The sequence below is a fragment of the Capra hircus genome, chromosome 29 (genome assembly GCF_001704415.2).
Source record: "Capra hircus breed San Clemente chromosome 29, ASM170441v1, whole genome shotgun sequence".
NCBI classification, from domain to species: domain Eukaryota; kingdom Metazoa; phylum Chordata; class Mammalia; order Artiodactyla; family Bovidae; genus Capra; species Capra hircus.
In genome coordinates, this window is record NC_030836.1 from 11,421,465 (window position 1) to 11,443,025 (window position 21,561).

At 41.6% G+C, this 21,561-nt stretch overlaps 1 protein-coding gene across 22 annotated transcripts in view; it reads left to right on the top strand.

The window, feature by feature from the left end:
- The window catches only part of DLG2 (discs large MAGUK scaffold protein 2), a 2,364,981-nt gene that overhangs the window by 2,066,383 nt on the left and 277,037 nt on the right, over window positions 1–21,561 (top strand). Inside the window, exon 1 of one of the 22 annotated variants that reach the window (XM_018042836.1) lies at window positions 15,809–15,829. The exons of 20 other annotated variants lie outside the window; for them this stretch is intronic. Coding sequence is in view for 1 of the 2 variants with exons in the window: in XM_018042833.1 (XP_017898322.1) it covers window positions 16,113–16,149 (37 nt within the window). In the remaining variant the exon portion in view is untranslated. Of the gene's footprint in view, window positions 1–15,808; window positions 15,830–15,871; window positions 16,150–21,561 lie in introns of those variants that run through there. One more of the 22 variants, XM_018042833.1, reaches the window with a different exon arrangement.

The window sequence follows — 21,561 nt, forward strand, 5'->3', positions numbered from 1 at the left end:
AGGAAAGAAAGACCTCTCTAAGACCCCTTGACTTATTGCTTAATCAGTTGTGTGGATATACTTGAGTGTGCTGTTACCCAGAACTTAAAGATCACAGAGTTTGGTTTCTAGAAATTATCTATAAACAGTACTTCCTTGGTGATTCAGTAGCTAAGACTCTGTGCTCCCAATTCAGGGGGCTCAGGTTCAATCCCTGGTCAGGGAACTAGATCTCATAAGCTGCGACTAAGACCCACTGCAGCCAAACAAATAAATATATTTTTAAAAGTTTAGATAAGGTCATGAGGATGGGGGCCTCATAATGGGATTAGTGCCTTTATGCAGTGAGACACCAGATAATTTTTTCTCTCTCTCTGTTCACACACACACATTGAAGAAAAAGTGTGTGAGCATGAAGTGAGTAGGCAGTTATCTGCAAGCCAGAAAGAGAACTCTCAGCAGAACCCAACCATGATGGTACCCTGATCTTGAACCTCCTCTAGCTCCCAGAACTGGGAGAAAATACATTTCTGTTGTTTAAGCTACTCAGTTTATGGCACTTGTATGCAGCCTGGGCGAACTGATACAGGTGAGTGCTGTTACTAATCCTTTTTCACATGAAGAAACTGAGCAATGGAGAGGTATCTCGCTCAAGACAGGACACCAGGGACCTGAAGAGCTAGGATCCAAATGCAGGCAGGCTGTGTCCAGAGCCTTTACTCTTTACCACACTCACCTACTACCAACTTGTAATATCAGTACATGTGTGCTTACCACCTTTAGAGTCCCAAGTCATTTCAAGAACTAGTTTAATCATTCTTCACAACATTGTCCTGTTTTTGTAGATGAGCAAATTGGCAGACTAAGTGAAACAGCCAAGGAGAAAACTCCAGGGATCAAGAGAACCAAGAATAGATTAAATGCCGCTAGGGATTTTCTGAACTGAGATTGTGTGAATGTCATGAGATCATGTATACCCACCACCTAGAATGATGCCTGATATAAAGATCTAAATCCATTTTTAAAAATATTTATTTATTTGGCTGTATTGGGCCATTGTTGCAGCACAGGGGTTCTTCAACTGTGGTGTGCAGCATGTGGGATCTTAGTTCCCTGACCAGGGATCCAACCAGAGTCCCCTGCATTGGAAGGCAGATTCTTAACCACTGGACCACCAGGGAAGTCCCTAAAATCTATTACTGAATATCAAATAAATGGATCAAAATGTGATTTGAAACCTCAAAGTCACAGCAATGCTAGATAGTTCAGTTCAGTTCAGTCGCTCAGTCGTGTCCAACTCTTTGCGACCCCATGGACTGCAGCATGCCAGGCTTCCCTGTCCATCACCAACTCCCAGAGCTTAATCAAACTCATGTCCATCAAGTCAGTGATGCCATCCAACCATCTCATCCTCTGTCGTCACCTTCTCCTCCTGACTTCAATCTTTCCCAACATCAGGGTCTTTTCCAATGAGTCAGTTCTTTGCATCAGGTGACCGAAGTATTGGAGTTTCAGCTTCAGCATCAGTCCTTCCAATGAATATTCAGGATTGATTTCCTTTAGGATGGACTGGTTGGATCTCCTTGCTTTCCAAGGGACTCTCAAGAATCTTCTCCAACACAGTTCAAAAGCATCAATTCTTTGGTGCTCAGCTTTCTTTATAGTCCAGCTCTGACATCCATACATGACTACTGGAAAAACCATAGCTTTGACTAGACAGACCTTTGTTGGCAAAGTAACGTCTCTGCTTTATAATATGCTGTCTAGGTTGGTCATAGCTTTTCTTCCAAGGAGCAAGTATCTGTCTTCCAAGAAGCAAGCATCTACCTAGCAATGCTAGGTAGAATAAAATTTTATTCCTAACCATGAGCTTATTTATTAATTTATTCATTGTTTTATAGTTTATTTAACAGTTATTTAGAGGGATTGACTATGGATCAAGCACACAGTTCTATTGGGTTATCCTTTTACAATTGGTATTCCCTGAGACAGTGCACTTTGAAATACCTTGCCACTGGATATACTGATACTTGAAATTCATCTTAAGTAGGTAAGATGCATCTTTGAGATTCAAGAGAAAGAGAGAGAAAAGCATAGATACAAGAGAGGAAAAAGACTTACACCATTAATCAAAGCATGGTTTAAAATAATAGAATCAATAAATACAAAAGTTCATTTCTCAACAAATCTTCTCATCATTTTTTGTCTGATTAATTTAGTTTCTTCTGCTCCATCTGTTTTTTCTTCATGAGAATTAGTATTTTGGGTGGGAAATTATAGGAGTATAATGAAAAGTAGTTCCATAAATAACTCTTCTGATAAAAGAGTTGTATTAACTTTATTCCAGCCCCACACCTAAATCTGGGAGGCAATGAATCTTTCCCAGCATCACTGTAGCCTCTTTCTTCTAAATCTTGTTTCAAATCCCATTCGGAAGAGGCATTCCTTACGTGGCCTGATCTGTTTATTTACTTTCATCCAAGCATATCTGGCTTGGGGGACCCTATAGTGTGGTCCATCACTTAATTGCAATATGAGATTTTGCACTGGTATTTTATTTCACCTAATAAAATGATGTTTGTAGATGGACTGTTTTGTTTTTTGGGTTATGTAGATATCATGGAATTGTACCACCCACAGTGTCCCAAATTCCAACATGCACAGATGCTCAATAAATTGAACACCACCGTCTATAGAGAAGTAATTAGCCAGCATCAGGTTGCACTGGATTCACTTTACTGCTCTCTGATCTACCCTTAAATTGTTGACTTTTCGGTACATCATGAGTTAAAGCTATTTTTCAAATTTGGGTACTTCTTTTTTCTTCTATTTTACAGCAATACTCTAGCTTACCTGCCTAGAGAAGAAATGCACACTTTTCAAAAATAGATGAAGTAAAAACAGAGCAATAAAGCATACATGCAGTTGATTTCTGTTGCTAGGGTGTTTCAGCCTTTCTGACTAACCCATGCTGCCTGCAGAGAGAAATAGGACCTTTGAGAGAACCATTGACAACTGTAAAGTCAAATGCCAATCGGACAAGTAAATAGCCAGTCTTACCGAAAAAGAGGGTCCAAAATTTCTGTATCTAGAAAAGACTTCTGTGTCAGAAAACACCTTTCAGAACAGGTGCAGAAAGCTGCCAAACTTGGTAAGACCATTTGGCTAACTAGTGAGTGTGTTGAGTTTTAGGAATAATAATAATAACATTAGCATTATATAGTATTCTGTTCCTTTTTGAGCACACTGAGAGACAGAAAATGTAAGTCATCTGACTCAGGGCACATGCCAAACAGTGGAAGATCTGAGTCTTGAACTTAAGCAGTTTGCCTCAAGCCTTTGATCTTAACAAATACACTCTGCTGCTCCTTCTGTGAAAATCAGGATCTCAGAGTGGCAGAAACTGGAGTTATTTTAATAATAAAATAACACTGTTTAGCATGAACCATATGAAAGTGCCAATATCTGAAGGCTTTTGACCTAACAAATCTGTAGTTTTATATTGTTCAGCCTCATAGTAAGGAAAACAAATGACTAAGCACATACTTGGAAGACTTCTGCTCCAGACTTCTGTGTTCTGGGCTGTATCTGGAGTCTGAGTGATTGACAGCAGTGAGAGAGAATCTGGAGAGCAGAGCTATTATCCAAGTACTTTTGCTAATCTTGATTAGTTAATTCATATTCATGGGCCTCAGTCTTTTCATCTGTAAAATGGGTGAATCTCAGATTTTTTTTTTAGACTTCAGTCCACTTTTATCCAAAAACAACCTATGTCTCATTTGTCCCAATCACTCTCAATTTCCAGTGGCAAACAAAGCTGCTGAGGGATGAAGAATGTGACTGTAAAAACAAATCATGGGAGTGGGGAGGATTATGTTTACATATGCTTTAGCAAGGGGGATATGTTTATCCCTGCTTAAAGATGATTTATCTTTGAGTATACATGTATCTTGCAGCCTAAGGATTGGGAAGTATTAGACCAAAATACATTTAATGCAAATATTGTATCACTAAGCGTTAACAAAATTGTAAATAGAAGAGATACTGATAAAACTATATAATTAAAAGCAAGAGTAGTACTAAGTCACAATAATGACACACTCAAGAAAACATTGAGGATGTAGTGACTTTTTAAAAAAAGGCAATTTGCCCTACAATTTCAGAGTTTCCATCTCTGCCTGTGCAGTAGAGCTGTATGACATAGCCAAACACCATATGGCAGCTAGCCCTCCTGGAGGAATGCCAAACTAAAGTGCTTAATAAACTCTCATAACACACTAATTTGAGTACTAAATTAATGGTCCTTAATAATTCACTCAGCAGTTACTGGTCAGCAGCTCTTGGTAGAATGGAAAATGAATACATATGAAATTGCAAGTGAACCAAAGAGAGTACTTATGTGGTGTAACTGTTATGACCTCATCTTTCCTTCCTAACTCCAGTCAACCAAATGTTGATATCCAACTCTTTTGAAGCCCCAGTTCACAATAAGAAATCCTCTGGAGAAGGAAATGGCAACCCACTCCAGTATTCTTGCCTGGAGAACCCCATGGACAGAGGAGCCTGGTGGGCCTTGAGGAGCCTTGGGGTCGCTAAGAGTCAGACAAGACTGAGCACCTAACACTTTTTACTTTCACTTACTCTAAAACTCAGGACGCACATATACAAAGTCACCCCCTTACATTGGTGTAGTTTGAGCCCCACGCCATGGTGCTAGGACAAGCAGGGGACTAGAGGCTCATTCCTGGGCCAAATTCTGTGCACTCTTGGGATGCCCTACAAGTGCGTGTATGACAAATATACATAAATCTATCAATACTGATACATAACCACACACAGGTACCCACAGTTATAAAACTGAAATTTAGATTTTTATGAAACAACACTCTTACTATGTGCAATATCCTTTGATATGTCTGAAAGTGTGAAAGTGAAAGTCGCTCAGTCGTGTCCGACTCTTTGCGACCCCATGGACTATATAGTCCCTGGGATTCTCCAGGCCAGAATACTGGAGCGGGTAGCCCTCCAGGGGATTTTCCCAACCCAGGGATCAAACCTAGCTCTCCCACATTGCAGGCAGATTCTTTACCAGCTGAGCCACAAGGGAAGCCCAAGAATACTGGAGTGAGTAGCCTATCCCTTCTCCAGCGGATCATCCCAACCCAGGAATTGAACCGGGGTCTCCTGCATTGCAGGCAGATCTTTACTATCTGAGCTATGAGGGAAGCCACTGATATGTCTACTCTTTTTTAAAAGAAAAATATTGATCATGATATACTAAGTTGATTTCACAACTCCGTGAAGCGTTGTGATTTGCAATTTGAAAACCCCTACTGTTACAGAATGCTGTCCAGATATGAGTTCACCTCCACAGAAAGTGTAGGAGCTTCTTATTCTTCTGTCTTAGAGACACAGAAATGAGATCCTCTCTGTTTAAAAACAAACAAATACAGGCACATTTGGAATTTCCTTGGATGATTGGGCCTGAAACTGTGAGTTGTAAGAAAGAGACGAGGAAACGGGATAGTTAGCCTGAAGGAAAGAGGTGATGGCAGTGGAAGGGGAGAAAGGAGCCGAGAGAGTAAACAGCAGGTCTCCAAAGTCTGAGTAGCTCCCAGGGAAACCAGATGTTGGAGGGACTAGGCATTTATCTGTGACTCCCAGGAATGGATAGTTATCCAGTCAGCCAGAGTATTTTTTGACTACGAGCTACTTACCAGCTTCTGTGCTAAAGATGGCAAGTAGAAAAATATTAGCAACTCCAGTCAGGTTATCTTTATGCAGAGAAATTCTGCTTTTCTAATAGTGTGAATATGGTATGTATGCCTGACAGCTATAAAACAAATCTGTAGAGATAACGACCGACAGTATCGAGAGATACTATTTTGTGACTCATATAGGCCCTTGTGTACCAAGGTTGCCATTTGATGTCAATTTCTTAATAGTTAAGCATTCACTTCCTTTTAGAAAGTGGTTCAGTTGTGGAGAAGCAGATGTCCTCAGAGGTGAGCTGCAAGCTTACCAACTCCGCCAAAACCTGTCCCAAGGCCGCCTGTCCCCCATTCTGCTCCCCAGATGAAACATGAAACTGTCAAGGAGCTTCCAAATGAACTTTTAAAAAGCCCTTTTTAGAATTCTAGCTTTAGAAAAACTTTCCCCAAGAAAAATAATTAAGCTTTCCTTTTATTTTAGATTATTCAGTTTGCAGAAAAGCACACACAATAATGAACACATGGTGTGGCGCGGCATTAGTTGCTCGGTCATGTCTGACTCTTGGCGACCCCATGGACTGTAGCCTGCCAGGCTCCTCTGGCCATGGAGTTCTCCAGGCAAGGATACTGGAGTGGGTTACCATTTCCTACTCCAAATGAATACATTAGTCTTCGCAGTTTCTCACCAGTAGTGAGAAACTCGACTTTACTGCCTTTGGATTCTCAGCAGCCTCTTTTAAACTCGGAAGTAAATCCTTGAGAAGTTGTGATTCCCCCATCAATTCGCTGTATTGAAACTTCAGTGTTAAAGCTCGTTGGAGGTGATCTGTGTGGGCTTATTATTAATATATTGAAGCTACAGCAAGACATATTTTGGCTCAATATAAAATGAATTTTCTAAGTGTAAGAGCTACCTTGGTAGGTAAGAAGTTCCCCAGTGGGTGAGACGTTCAAGAATAGTTGAAAGTCACCTGATAATCTGGTTGGACTAAGAGGAGAGATGTAACACAGAATTATTCCTTAGCTCTCTACCAATCTTAAGATTGTTGTTGTTGCTTAGTCGCTTAATCATGTCTGACTCTTTGCAACACCATGGACTGCAGTCCTCCGGGCTCCTCTGCCTTTCACTAATCTCCCAGAATTTGCTCAAATTCATGTCGATTGAGTCAATGGTGTTACCTAACCGTCTCATCCTCTGCTGCCCCCTTCTCCTTTTGCCTGCAATCTTTCCCAGCATCAGGGTCTTTTCCTGAGACAGACTGTTTCAATTAAGTGGTGACTTCACCGGAAAAGAACTTTCTATAGCTGCCTTCTGAAATCATATCCCAAAATGAAAAATTATTTTCTCCTTAAATGATGTATTTTAAAAGAATTGGTTAGGTCTAAATTAATCAGTAAATATCATTTGGTCTCTCTGACAATAGAGTCACACCCCAGCAAAATCATATTATTAATAAGTTACTACTAATAACAACAATAATGACTGCCAATAATTTCAAATTAAAAATACTAATAACTGCAGTAAGTGTTCTTAAACAGCTAACATTTACTGACTGTTGTGCGACAGACACTGCACTAAGTACTTTAATGACACTAATTTAGTGATTACCTAGTAAGTATAACTCTTATTCTCATTGAGTGGATAAGAAAATTTCATATGTTGTGAACACTATATAACTCAGAGAGGTGCTCAGATGAGGCAGAACCATACTATCAAGCCACTGAGTATACTAACTCTAGAGAATTAACTCATAACCACTAGCCTATATATAATAAAAATTATTTAGGTGTTTCTGACCCTTATTAGTATGTTTTATCATCTAAATTATTTGGGAAAATCATATACATCATAGCTTAAACATCCAATCTTAAAATTTGAAATACTGTATCACAAATTTTCAACAATGGGCAATGTTATGTAATTTACAGTATACCTACTCAGTAAAGTTTTAAAGAATCATTAAAATGAGCTGGACAAAGAGCTGTTAAAACACAGGAAAATGTGTGCACTTAACAGCATTTGAAATAGTAAAGCACAAATTTTTTTGTGCGGTGTGATCTCAACTTCGTTAAAAACATTCATAGAAGGAAATAACTGTAAGTTTGATTGAGCTATTTTGTTCTACTTTTTTCTCTTCCTTTTTTCTATAATGAATCTGTGTCATTTCTGCAATTTAAAAAAAGTTTGTTTTGTTTTATTTGGAGTTCTAAAAAGCAATTTAATTCTCAGACACAGGTTGCATGGCTTCTGATCTGGCATTATGATATATAAAGTATCATGCTCTCTTTTTTTAATGAAGATATATTTAAATCTATTTAAAATCCTAAAAGATGATGTTGTTAAAGTACTGCACTCAATATGTCAGCAAATTTGGAAAACTCGGCAGTGGCCACAGGATTGGGAAAGGTCAGTTTTCATTCCAATCCCAAAGAAAGGCAATGCCAAAGAACGTTCAAACAGCTGCACAATTGCACTCATTTCACATGCTACCTAGGTAATGCTTAAAATCCTTCAAGCTAGGCTTCAACAGTACATAAACTGAAAACTTCCATATGTACAAGCTGGATTCAGAGAAGGCAGAGGAACCAAAGACCAAATTGCCAACATCCACTGGCTCATAGCAAAAGCAAGGGAATTCAAGGAAAATATCTGCTTCTGCTTCATTGACTACGATAAAGCCTTTGACTGTGTGGATCGCAACAAACTGTGAAAAATTCTTAGAGATGGGAATACCAAACCACTTTTACCTGCCTCCTGAGAAACTTGTATGTAGGTCAAGAAGAAACAGAACTGGACATGGAACAATTGACTGGTTCAAAATTGGGAAAGGAGTACGTCAAGGCTATATGTTGTCACCCTGCTTATTTAACTTATATGCAGAGTACATCATGGGAAATGCTGGGCTGGATGAAGTGCAAGCTGGAATTAAGATTGCCTGGAGAAATATCAATAACCTCAGATATGCAGATGACACCACCCTTATGGCAGAAAATGAAGAAGAACTAAAGAGCCTCTTGATGAAAGTGAAAGAGGAGAGTGAAAAACCTGGCTTAAAACTCAACATTCAGAAAACTAAGATCATGGCATCTTAGTTGCATCACTTCATGGCAAATAGATGGAGGAAAAAATGGAAACAGTAACAGACTTTATTTTCTTGGGCTCCAAAATCACTGCAGACAGTGGCTGCAGACATAAAATTAAAAGATTCTTGCTCCTTGGAAGGAAAGCAGTGACAAACCTAGATAGCAAGTTAAAAGGGAGAGACTGCTAACAAAGGTCCGTATTGTCAAAGCTATGGTTTTTCCAGTAGTCACATACAGACGTGAGAACTGGACCATAAAGAAGGCTGAGTGCTGAAGAACTGATGCTTTTGAATTGTGGTGCTGGAGAAGACTCTTGAGAGCCCCTTGCACAGCAAGGAGATCAAATCAGTCAATCCTAAAGGAAATCAACCCTGAATATTCATTGGAAGGACTGATGCTGAAGCTGAATTTCCAATACTTTGGCTACCTGATACGAGGAGCTGTCTAACTGGAAAAGACCATAATGCTGAGAAAGATTGAAGGCAGTAGGAGAAGGGGACAACAGAGGATGAGACAGTTGGATGGCATCACCAAGTCAATGGACATGAGTTTGAGCAAGCTCTGGGAGATAATGAAGGACAGGGAAGCCTGGCAGGCTATAGTCCATGGGGTGGCAAAGAGTTGGACATGACTTAGCGACTGAACAACAAATATTTAAATATTCATATGTTCATTTAGCAGTAAGTGAATCTGTGTAGAAATGGGCAACTTAGCTTCACTGCAAAACACCCAGTTATTAAGCATAAAGTTTGCTGATTCTACTTTGCCCAGAATGAAGTATGAAGGCTCACAAGCTCCACAGAATTGACTCTTGCTGAGTTCCTTTATCAGTATTATTGAGAAGGATGATCCTGTAATTTTCAGCTCACAGAGAATTGTGAAGATGGGTTGGGCTGGTTTAAAGGACTTAATGTAAAGTGATGTGCTATATAATCAATTTTGACAACTCCTAAGTGTAAACTGTCCCTAGGCCCCAGGTTGTCATGCCCAACTTCTGGGGCTAAGGAAGAGTAATTCCTGTATGAGGAAGCATGATGAACCTGGGGAGGATAGGGGTGCTTCTTTTTCAGGAAGGCTTGGGCTGTCTGTCCCCTGCAGATGTCATTATTGTTTGACATATATTTTTGGATAACTCTACCTACCTTTGTTGTAGATTCATTAATTGTCATGTAAATGCCCCATGAAACTTATGGATAATAAGATCCCCTTTCCTTTTTTTGGCTTTGGATTTGAATGGAAATTACCCAGCATTAGACTTTGGCTTCCCTTGTGGCTCAGCTGGTCAAGAATTCACCTGCATTGTGGGAGACTTGGGTTCGATCCCTGGGTTGGGAAGATCCCATGGAGAAGGGCAAGGCTACCCACTCCAGTATTCTTGCCTAGAGAATTCCATGGACCATGGGGTCACAAAGAGTCAGACATGACTGAGCGACTTTGACTTTCAGACTTTGTATAAAGAATCACTTTCAGAACAATTTTTTTTTTTTTGCTACCCCATATGGCATGTGGGATCTCAGTTCTGTGTGCCCTGCAGTGAAAGCTCAGATTCCTAACCACTGAACCACCAAGGAAGTCCCCAAATTAACTGTTAATATTACCCTTTATAGCATTCAGTGAACAGGACTAGGCCAAACTTCAGGAGAATTCAAGCCTTCTAACTTTGCCTGCTGTGAAGTTGATGCATAAGAAAGATATGCTTATATATCCCTCTCCTGGGTGGAAATATTCCTAACCTATCGTTGTCTCCAATAATATATTCAGAGATCTTCACAGTATAGTAACCTGGCAGCTAGCTACCTATCTAGCAGTTACAATGGTTATCCTTATATCATAGAAGGAAAGAATCAAAATCAGGGCAACAGTGTTCTACTCACCTTGATTTATACCTGGGCAAAGTAACTCTGCAGTACTACTTTGCCATCATGGATATATAAGCCCTGAAGTCCCTGCTCAGTTCAGTTTTAAAGTGGAGGAACCAGACAGGCTCCCAGAAACCAAATCTGTTTTGTGGAGGAGGAGTCTGTGATTCAGGCTTAAGCCAAGGGTGTTGCCTTTATGACATAGGTCATTACCGAAAGTAGGGTAGGGATGGCTTCTTGCCCAAGAGCTGTCAGATGTGTTCATGGATTTGTGCTGAGTCTTTCGTGATTCAGTAGAACCAGGCCATTAGAAATGCTACACTGGGTCTTAACAGTGGTAGGTGCGTGGTCAGTCACTCAGTCATGACCGGCTCTTTGTGCCCCAGTGGACTAAAAACCCCTTTGACCATGGCATGTCCCAGGCAAGAATGCTGGCCATTTCCTTCTCCAGGAGATCTTCCCAACCCAGGGACTGATCCCACGTCTCCTGCATTGGCAGATAGATTCTTTACCACTAAGCCACCTGGGAAGCCCCTTAATAGTGATACCTACAGCAAAAAAAAGACCCAAAATATTTCACGCCCATGTGAGAACTATCGGAATAAGAGGTGTGTAGAAGGTGCTGCGAGAATAGCAGGGTGGTCATTAATTCAGTCTGTGAAGTTTAGGAGGATTCCCAGTGGTGGCAGTGTTTGAAGGTGTGTTAGAAGAATGAATGGAGTCGGTGGACAAAAAGGAAGGAAGAACTATCTGTGCAGACTCACTAGTTCTTCAGAAAGAAGACAGTGAAAAGAGAGGCTGTCAGGAGAGCAAGTCTGTGGAAGCAGTGGCTTGTTTCACTAAGATGTGAGCTTTGTGCTGTAGTGGATGTGGTGCCAAGCAAAAGACTTTGACGAAGGGGAGATGACATGGGTTGACCATTCTAGAAAGAGCTCTGTGACAGCTGGTGTGGCTAATTCATTGACAGAAGGTAAGATGAGCGGGAGGGAAGCAGTTTAGAGAGAACCTCATTCATGTCAATGACAGTGGTGACAAAGAGGAACACACAGACATTCTAGAAAGAAGGTTTGGAGGTAGGATTGAGGGGATTGATTAATATCTCATTAGATATGGAATCAAGGTTTGAGGCTAAAGTTTATAACATGTTATGACATCAAGGAAAATGTCCTCTGACATCCATGATTTTGTCTGAAATCTTCTCAAAACTATAGTATGAGATCTACTGTGTAATAGGTTTGTGGCATCTGACATTTGTACTAAATTTTTAACTTTCCAGAGCACTTCCTTTTGCTTGATCTCATTAAATATGCATGACAGATGAGAAGACTAAGTGACTAAAAGCATTCCATTGGAATTGGCTGGGGTGAGACTAGAATCAAGTCTCCAGGCTCCCTAGTCCTGAGCTTTAAATCAAATCTCAAATCTGATAGTCTTGCACTCTGGGCCCCTTACCCTTTTTTTTCTCTTTTGCATAGAAGGTACTCAAATGAGAAAGACTTTTTGACTCAAGGAGGAGGCTGGAAGTTTTGGAAAAGCCACAAAGAAAACTTGGGAGCTTTTAGGAAGGACGAGGCAGCCAGCAGATGGGCAAAGGGCAGCAAGTGACAGTGAGCATTCCAGGCCTTCCAGATGTCAGTGTTTTCATTGCTCAGAGTACAAATGTATCCTGTAGTGTTAGTTTCCCTGTAAACCTCATCCCTGCAAACCAGATGAGCCCTGGGAAGTGGGGAACGGAAGTAGGGAGGGACCACTGCTAATGGCTAAGAACGACAGGGACAGTAGCCTCTATTCAGGATGGTCCTTGAGTCCCTCAAGTCTATTCAGAGGGTCCTGTGTGGCCTATTAATGAGCATTGCACTCAAAATTGGTCCCCACACAATCTCAACCAGGGAACAAGTAGATTTGTTGATCACGGTGGGCAAGATGGTCTATGCAGAGTCTATAGAATAAACTCATTCAAAACTAGTACAGCCACTATGGAGAACAGTGTGGAGATGCCTTAAAAAACTGGAAATAGAGCTGCCATATAACCCAGCAATCCCACTGTTGGGCATACACACCTAGGAAACCAGAATTGAAAGAGACACATGTACCCCAGTGTTCACTGCAGCACTGCTTACAATAGCTAGGACATGGCGGCAAACTAGATGTCCATCAGCAGATGAATGGATAAGGAAGTTGTCGTCCATATACACAATGGAAAGTTACTCAGGTATGAAAAAGAACCCATCTGAGTCAGTTCTAATGACGTGGATGAAACTGGGGCCTATTGTACAGAGTGAAGTAAGTCAGAAAGAGAAACACCATTAGAGTATTTCAGTTCAGTTCAGTCACTCAGTCATGTCCGACTCTTTGAAACCCCGTGGACTGCAGCACACCTGCCCTTCATATTAATGCATATATATATAATTTAGAAAGATGGTAATGATGAACCTATATGTAAGACAGCAAACGAGTCACAGATGTAAAGAACAGACTTTTGGACTATATGGGAGAAGGCCAGGGTGGCACAATTTGAGAGAATAGCATTGAAACATATATATTACCATACATAAAACAGATGACCAGTGCAAGTTCGATGCATGAAGCAGAACATTCAAAGCTGGTGCTCTGGGACAACCCAGAGGGATGGGGTGGGGAGGGAGGTGGGAGTGGGGTTCAGGATGGGGGTAATACATGTACACCCACGGCTGATTCATGTCCATCTATGGCAGCAAAAACCACGACGATATTGTAAAGTAACTAGCCTCCAATTAAAATAAATTAATTAATTTTAAAAAGAATAAATTCATTCAATACGTACACAACCATGTGTAAGATAGTTAGTAGGAACCTGCTCTATAGCACAAAGAGCTCAGTTCGGTGCTCTGTGGTGACCTAGAGGGGTAGGATGGGGATGGGGTTGGGAGGGAGGCCAAAGAGGGAGGGGATATGTGTATACGTATGGCTGATTCACTCATTACAGCAGAAACTAACTCAACATTGTAAAGCAGTTATACTCAAATAAAAATAAATAAATAAACCCTTTCAGTTTGAAAGTGGAGTCTCAACCCTACTGAGCAGAGGAAATGGAGAGTCTTGGCCCCTGCAGACCACAATCTCTCTATTAGAAATAATAATTTTGCAATGGTGGGAGAATAATTTTGTAATTATTTCCTGTCCATGTTGGTGACTGGGAAGAGGCAAAACACCTGTCTTAAACAAGGTAGACATTTGTGGGTAGGAAGAGACTTTTCATCTATAGGAGTTACTGTCTGTTTTGGGAGCCAAAACAGACTATGTTTTAGGATACCTGGAGAGAGAGAGGAAGAGGATTCTTGGTGAAAACTCTTCAATGCACTGTTATCTTTTAGGCGGATGTGGTCTCTCACAGGATTTGCAATAACTGCCTTTGCAAGTGAAAGTGATCAGCTTCCACTTGCAAGTGACTGCCTTGGAAATGGCGAGCAAAGAATGGTACTTAATAGAGACGTGTTCTGTGATTGTACAGCCCTCATCCTTCTGGGGGTTTCATTATCTGTCTCTGTGTGGACTCCTAGCTGCAGCCTCAGGGACTCACCTGATTTCAGTGTATTCCTTTGTCATCTAGAACTATGGTTGACAGTCAATACTAATTAAAAAAAAAAAAGTATTGCTTTTAAGGAAAAATTTTTTCTAAAAATAACTTTTTATTTTGTACTGGAGGATGCATACTGTGCTAAGTCACTCCAGCTGTGTTGGACTATTTGCAACCCGATAGACTGTGGCCCCCCAAGGCTCCTCTGTCCATGGGATTCTCCAGGCAAGAATACTGGAGTGGGTTGCTGGGCTCTCCTCCAGAGTGGCCTGCCGGGCTTTCCTCCAGAGTGGCCAATTAACAATATTGTATAATTTCAGGTAGACAGCAAAGGGACTTGCCATAAATATACATGTAGTTTTTTCTGCTTTTTACTTTTTGTCCTAATATTTTCATGTGGGGTGGGAAAGAAGTCCATAGAGAAAAATATACTTTTATACCCAGAGGTGTGCTTTAAACAGACCGTGTTGTTTCATTTTATGACCCAACCTAAAACCTCGAGATTCCCACAACTTTCAAGCCCATCAAGGCCGCCATTCCATCAAGACCAGTTCGAAGTGTCAATGATAATCTCATTTTATGAAAACCCCTCTCCAAGCAGTTGAGCCAATTCAACCCCTTAGTTCTGTTTTCCCAGTGATAATTTGTTTCTGAACATGTTTTCAACTGGTTTTTTAAATAAAACATTTACACTGAAATGACTCCCCATCTTAGGTGAGTTTGATTGATTTCTATTAGAGTTAAAAAAAAAAAAGTCATAGGATTTCTGAGCCTGTGCACTCTTAGTCTGATAAATGAAGTAACAGGGATAAAGGGTAGGTGGTTACCATGGTGACCATAACATCTGATTTGCGTAGCAACAGATAGGGCAAAGTAACAGTGCCATACTAAGCTGAACTGTAATGATGATCAATAGTTGAGAGAGGAAATTTAAATGTCTAGGCTCTACTTAGCAACTGATCAGTCAATCAATACATGAATGGCAGTATCTACACCTTAGCTTCATATGCATGTACCGTACAGATCAAAACAGAAAGAAAATTGCAGCCTATGTGAAAATGAAAAGTCCTTAAGCATATTCGGAAAATACTTTTAGGTGAAAATAAAAATCATTCTAATTTCCAAATTTTAACTATTCATCCTCGGAATATCAGGATAAGTTTAAACTACATTGGTGTTAGAAGATTTTAAGGTTTAAAAGAAATGGAGAGTTGTTGATCCTTCAGGCTGAGGGGACCTAGTTTCTTGACTTGGAGTTGTCACACAAAAAGATAAACTTAGAAGTTCTGCATCCCTAAACCATCCCTTTTTGAATACTCTTCCTGCCTAAAGGCTGATGTAAGCAGGCACTTCCTGGCCTGGGGGAGCCGGCAGATTCCAGTCTGCCAGCTGAAGAATTAACTCTACAGTGTGAATAACTTTGTTTACTCACTTCTGCATTTTAAAAGAAGATACTGACTAGCAACTTCAGTATTGGAATTTCAAATACTAGCGGCCAAGCTGGACGGTGGGATGGGACTGGGGGTTAAGAAGTCTTCTGGGCTCCCTCGGCAGACTCCCCGGGCAGGCGTCCACGTCCACTACCTTTCCAGCACTAAGGCATTTTTTTAGATGAGAAGAGAAAAAAGAAAGAAAGAGAGGTGAGTGAAACAGTCAACATCTGGAAAATGATTTGTAACTGCTTTTAAAAGGGTGGAATGGGGAAAGTAATCCCGTCTCTTAAATTGGCCCTTTTGTGTTGCAAAGCATCTCAAACTAGCTCTGCCACTAGCCTGAGCAGGCGGCCCCACCTGCTTCACTCCTCAGAGGATTTGGCCCCAACTCAAGAGCGTCAGGAGTGTGTGCTGACGGGCGGAGTTGATACACCGTAGACTCGGCCAGGAAGAGGGGAGCAGAGCTGACTTTGGGGAGCAGTTGCCTGCTATGCTGAAAACCTCTGGAAACTGGCTAAGGAGCTGTGGTGAGAACCGTGCGGCTTTTCTCAGACCCATTTCTCTTGAGAGACCAGTGGGGAATCATGGCCAGGGCTATGAAAAGAGGACAGCAGAGGCCCCTCCCCTCTCCCTCCCTAGAACTGCAACGCCTGCCTTTTCTTAGCACCCACTGCTTGTAGGCATCTCCTTAAGGCTGTTCATTTTCTCGTCTGTTGCTGTCTGTGTTCTGGGGGAACAAGAATCAGTGAATTTTTCTCTCCCTGTGCCTCAGTGCTGCCCCTGAACCACACTCCACAAGTTTGATTCACCGCTGGCCTCTTCATAATAAATCTGCCTCATGTGAGCAGTTGACGGTTGATACTGTGTACCAGAGAGAGATTTAGCAATGTGAAATTCTTGTGGCTGACTTAAATGGGTTCCAGAAATGCCTGGATCTACACTGATTTCAGATCAGATATGTGATGCATGCAAGTTCTGTTCCAATAGCCAAAGTCTGCTGAGAGACAGAATGGTTCTAATGCGGGGAGGGAGGTGGGCTTACAGGTCTGAAAGAAACAAGAGACTTAAAGCTGAAATCCCACTTTTAAGCCATGCAACCTTGGGAAACCAGGGAACTTTGTGCCTTCAGTTTTCTCAGTTGTAAAATGGGAATGACATTACTTACCTTGTAAGATTGAAAAATTAGTTGTGTAAGTCTCAAGGACAGCGACCATAATCACCTTATTTAGGGGGTTAAACATCCAGCGAAAGTCATTTATTAACACTCTTAACTTTGTTATGCCTGAAGTCCGAGTCCCCAAAACTGAGAGAAATAAGATGTCCACGGCAATGCAAAAGCATAAAGGGGTTTATTGCTAGCTCGAGCTAGGGCTCCCACCGGCACTGACCACTGACGCAGTGGCTATAGGGAGGGAGCCCCGAGTCTTGGGTTGCACTGCCTTTATAGGGAATTTATTCAGGTAAAAGGGTACAAAAGGGGATGTTCAGGCAAGAGGATAACTGATTGGCCACTTTAGAGGGTGTTTAAGTTGACAGATAACTGGTTGGTTACTTCCATCCGTAGGATTTGTGTGTAAATTCTTGATTGATTTTTACTTCTAAGGTAAATCACAAGCTCCTGAACGTAAAGTCAGAAGGTTTAGCCTAGGGGCCGATTGGCTCGTGTACAGTGGGGCTAGGTTAGGTAATCTGAGGGTTGATTGGCTATGGGTAGTGGGCTCAGGTTGGGTAACGTCCAAAGTTCTTTGGCCCAGGACCTTGCAGGATGGAATTCTTTTACAAGATGGAGTAACTCAGGCCCTTCATCCTAGGGTGAGTGGGACCCTCCTAGGGGGTAGTCTCCCGGAATCATGACCCAGGTTTACAAGAATTCAAAACCTAGGCCTAGTGCAACCTGTCGAGCCTGCCATGGCTCCGGTCTGGTTCCCCAACAAACTTAGTAGTTAAGAATGTCAGCTCAGATCACTCTGCCTGCTTTCAGACTGTAGCTCCCTCATGGTTTGCTGAAGCTGACTGAATAACACATGCCTGTTTCCACATCTGTAAAATGGTAATACTAACAACAGATATTTCATGGATCTGTGAGGATTTAAAGAAGCAATGCTTCATGTATCAGGTTGGCCAAAAGGTTTATTCAGTTAAACAACAACAACAACAACAACAAACCTGAATGAACCTTTTGGCTAAGCCAGTATAAGCCCCTCAGCAGAGTTCAGCTCGGAGCTCTGTGATGACCTAGAAATGTGGAATGGGGAGGCTGAAAGGGAGGCTCAAGAAGGAGGGGATATATGCATTCATATGACTGATTGACCTTGTTGTACAGCAGAAACTAACACAACATTGTAAAGCAACTATATTCAAACAACAACAAAAAATGAAACAAACAAGCTCCTCAGCACTATGCCTAGCACACAGCAGTCAGTAATTGTTGGCTGTTGATATTATGAGGCAGAAATCTGACTGCGGAGGTAGACAACCGGCCTCCCTAGACTAAATTCCCAGGTGGCGCTAGTGGTAAAGAACCCACCAGCCAATGCAGGAGACATAAGAGGGGTTCCATCCCTGGGTCAGGGAAGATCCCCTGGAGGAGGAAATGGCAACCTACTCCAGTATTCTCGGCTGGAGCATCCCATGGACAGAGGAGCCTGGTGGGCTATGGTCCATAGGGTCACAAAGAGTGAGACATGATTTAAGTAATTGAGCTTACGCACACCTAAGACTAAACTGACCTCATTTTTTAAAAATTTGACTGCAGAGGCTGGATGCGATGAGTCCTAACGAGCCGTCCACCTCTTACCAGTTGTGTGCCTGGGAGTATCCACATGCCTATAGACTTACATCTTCCTTGGTAGGGGCCATACATTGAAAATTCATAATTTTATGATGGAAAAAAAACAACCCAACATAATATACATTTCGGACTTAAAAATCACAGCCAGTGCCTAAAACCAGATGTATCATTTCATATATTCCTGTGACTTGATTTCCTGAAGAATGTATTTTTGCAGCCTTAGATTCTACTTTGCATGTTCATAGCTTTGGAAATTTGCATCCAAACACTTTGCACTGGTTTTAAGAAATTTACTCACACAGGTTGGCTGAGAATGGCAGTTGGTAGCATTTTCAGTTTCTGGATTATTTTGAGAAGGAACCTTAACCTGTATCTCTGCATTCTGCTGTCAGTTAATATGTATCTGACATTATATTTGAGCTGTTGGCAGCCAGTTTAAAAACCAGCCCAGAGTCACTCCTCACTGGGCCTCTGGGCAGGAAGTAGATTTGCTGGGCCGGGGGATTTGCATTCTCTTCAGACTGGGAGCACCCCCTCCCAACATTTCCTTTGTATTTTATTCTTTCCACATTCAACCCCCCTCCCCGCCCTTACTAAGTAGCTTCCCACAGTTTCTCTCTAAATCCCTAATGGGTGCTCTGAGCTAAGCCAACACCCTCATTAAACAGAACAATTAATCACAGGTTTTCAGAATTAATTTGTTTGATTAAGACCACCAAGAGGGCAGGGACTGTGTTTTCTGATGCCTGGCACATAATAGAGGCAGTTTTTGCTTTTGCATCATAGGCAGAGATCATAGAGATGACATCTTAATAATCAGTGGGGGAAAAGTACCATTGGCTAAGATACTGAGCAAGCAGCTTTTCTATGCTTGAGTGAGTTGTCACACAGTCCTTTCTAGCTTTGGATCAGCTTCCAACCTTTTATCCCTTGTACTTCAATGTTATGAAATATCTCTGAGAGTTCTTTTAATGTGCAGTTTTTTGCCAGTGTTATTTCCTCTGGGACATCTTCATCCTTTCATCCCAACCACTTTCTTCATTCATGTTCCTAAGTTTGCCTTTGGTCAAGTTCCCCTGACTATGTATCTGGTTTTTCTCAAAGGGTGGCAGTGTCAATATTCCCATGATCAGCTATGGCTTCTGAAAGTCCACTGTTCCATTTGAATTTCACTTACAGCATCATCACTGTTTGTTTCTTTGCTGCACTTCAATCTTCGTTGGCAAATTACCTCTTTGCATTATCCATTTCTGTAAAATGTCGTGTGGGTTTTGCTCCTCACCAGGAGATGAGGAAGCAAAACAAATACATACTTTGCTGTCTGTATGTGAACTGAACAGTAAGTCTGAAGTGACCCATTCCCAACAGACTTCGGAAGAACTGACCTGATAAGTCTTGGAGAACATAACGTGCATCTGTTACTATGTAGTGACTGTTGACCAAAGAGCTAGTAGCAAGTTGATACTTCACTTACTCACAGTTAATATACTATGGTAACTGAAATTTGAATCTTGTTGTTAGGGAACTGCTGTTCCTTAATTAAACCACAGTCATTGAAATTCATGCATGTTGCTGCTGCTGCTGCTAAGTCACTTCAGTCGTGTCCGATTCTGTGTGACCCCATAGATGGCAGCCCACCAGGCTCCCCTGTCCCTGGGATTCTCCAGGCAAGAACACTGGAGTGGGTTGCCATTTCCTTCTCCAATCATGCATTTTGGAACCACACAAATAAAAAACTGCCCATAGATAGTTGCTCAATAATAAATATCTGTTGAATGAATGAACATACTCATGCATTCACACTGATCTCAGTTTTACAGTCTGAGTGTCCTTTTAGCCTTGCCCATAACTATTTCCCTTCTCTTCCTTCCTGGACATAATAAAATACCCAAAGTATTAGCTGCTCTTTGCAACCCAATTGACTATAGTCTGCCAGGCTCCTCTGTCTATGGAATTTCCCAAGCAAGAATACTGGAATCAGTAGCCATTCCCTTTTCCAGGGGATCTTCCCAACCCAAGTATCAAACCCAGGTCTCCTGCATTGCAGACAGATTCTTTTCTGCCTTAGCCACCAGTGAAACCCTAAATAGTAGGTAAAAACATGTCTACTAGAAGCTAGCTTTGAACAAGTCATTAAACTCTTGGGTCTCATGTGTTAAAGGCCCAGTTCAGTTCAGTTCAGTCACTCAGTCGTGTCCGACTCTTTGCAACCCCATGAATCGCAGCACGCCAGGCATCCCTGTCCATCACCAACTCCCGGAGTTCACTCAGATTCACGTCCATCGAGTCAGTGATGCCATCCAGCCATCTCATCCTCTGTCGTCCCCTTCTTCTCCTGCCCCCAATCCCTTCTAGCATCAAAGTCTTTTCCAATGAGTCAACTCTTCGCATGAGGTGGCCAAAGTACTGGAGTTTCAGCTTTAGCATCAGTCCTTCCAAAGAACACCCAGGATTGATCTCCTTTAGAATGGACTGGTTGGATCTCCTTGCAGTCCAAGGGGCTCTCAAGAGTCTTCTCCAACCCCACAGTTCAAAAGCATCAATTCTTCAGTGCTCAGCCTTCTTCACAGTCCAACTCCCACATCCATACATGACCATAGGAAAAACCATAGCCTTGACTAGACGGACCTTTGTTGGCAAAGTAATGTCTCTGCTTTTGAATATGCTATCTAGGTTGGTCATAACTTTTCTTCCAAGGAGTAAGCATCTTTTGATTTCATGGCTGCAGTCACCATCTGCAGTGATTTTGGAGCCTCCAAAAATAAAGTCTGACACTGTTTCCACTGTTTCCCCATCTATTTCCCATAAAGTGATGGGACCGGATGCCATGATCTTTGTTTTCTGAATGTTGAGCTTTAAGCCAACTTTTTCACTCTCCTCTTTCACTTTCATCAAGAGGCTTTTGAGTTCCTCTTCATTTTCTGCCATAAGGGTGGTGTCATCTGCATATCTGAGGTTATTGATATTTCTCCTGGCAATCTTGATTCCAGCTTGTGTTTCTTCCAGTCCAGCGTTTCTCACGATGTACTCTGCATAGAAGTTAAATAAGCAGGGTGACAAAGGCCCAGTTACATCTTTTTAAAATTCTTCCTGATTGGGACTTCCCAGGCAGTTCAGTGGTTAAGACTCCTTGTTTCCACAGCAGGGG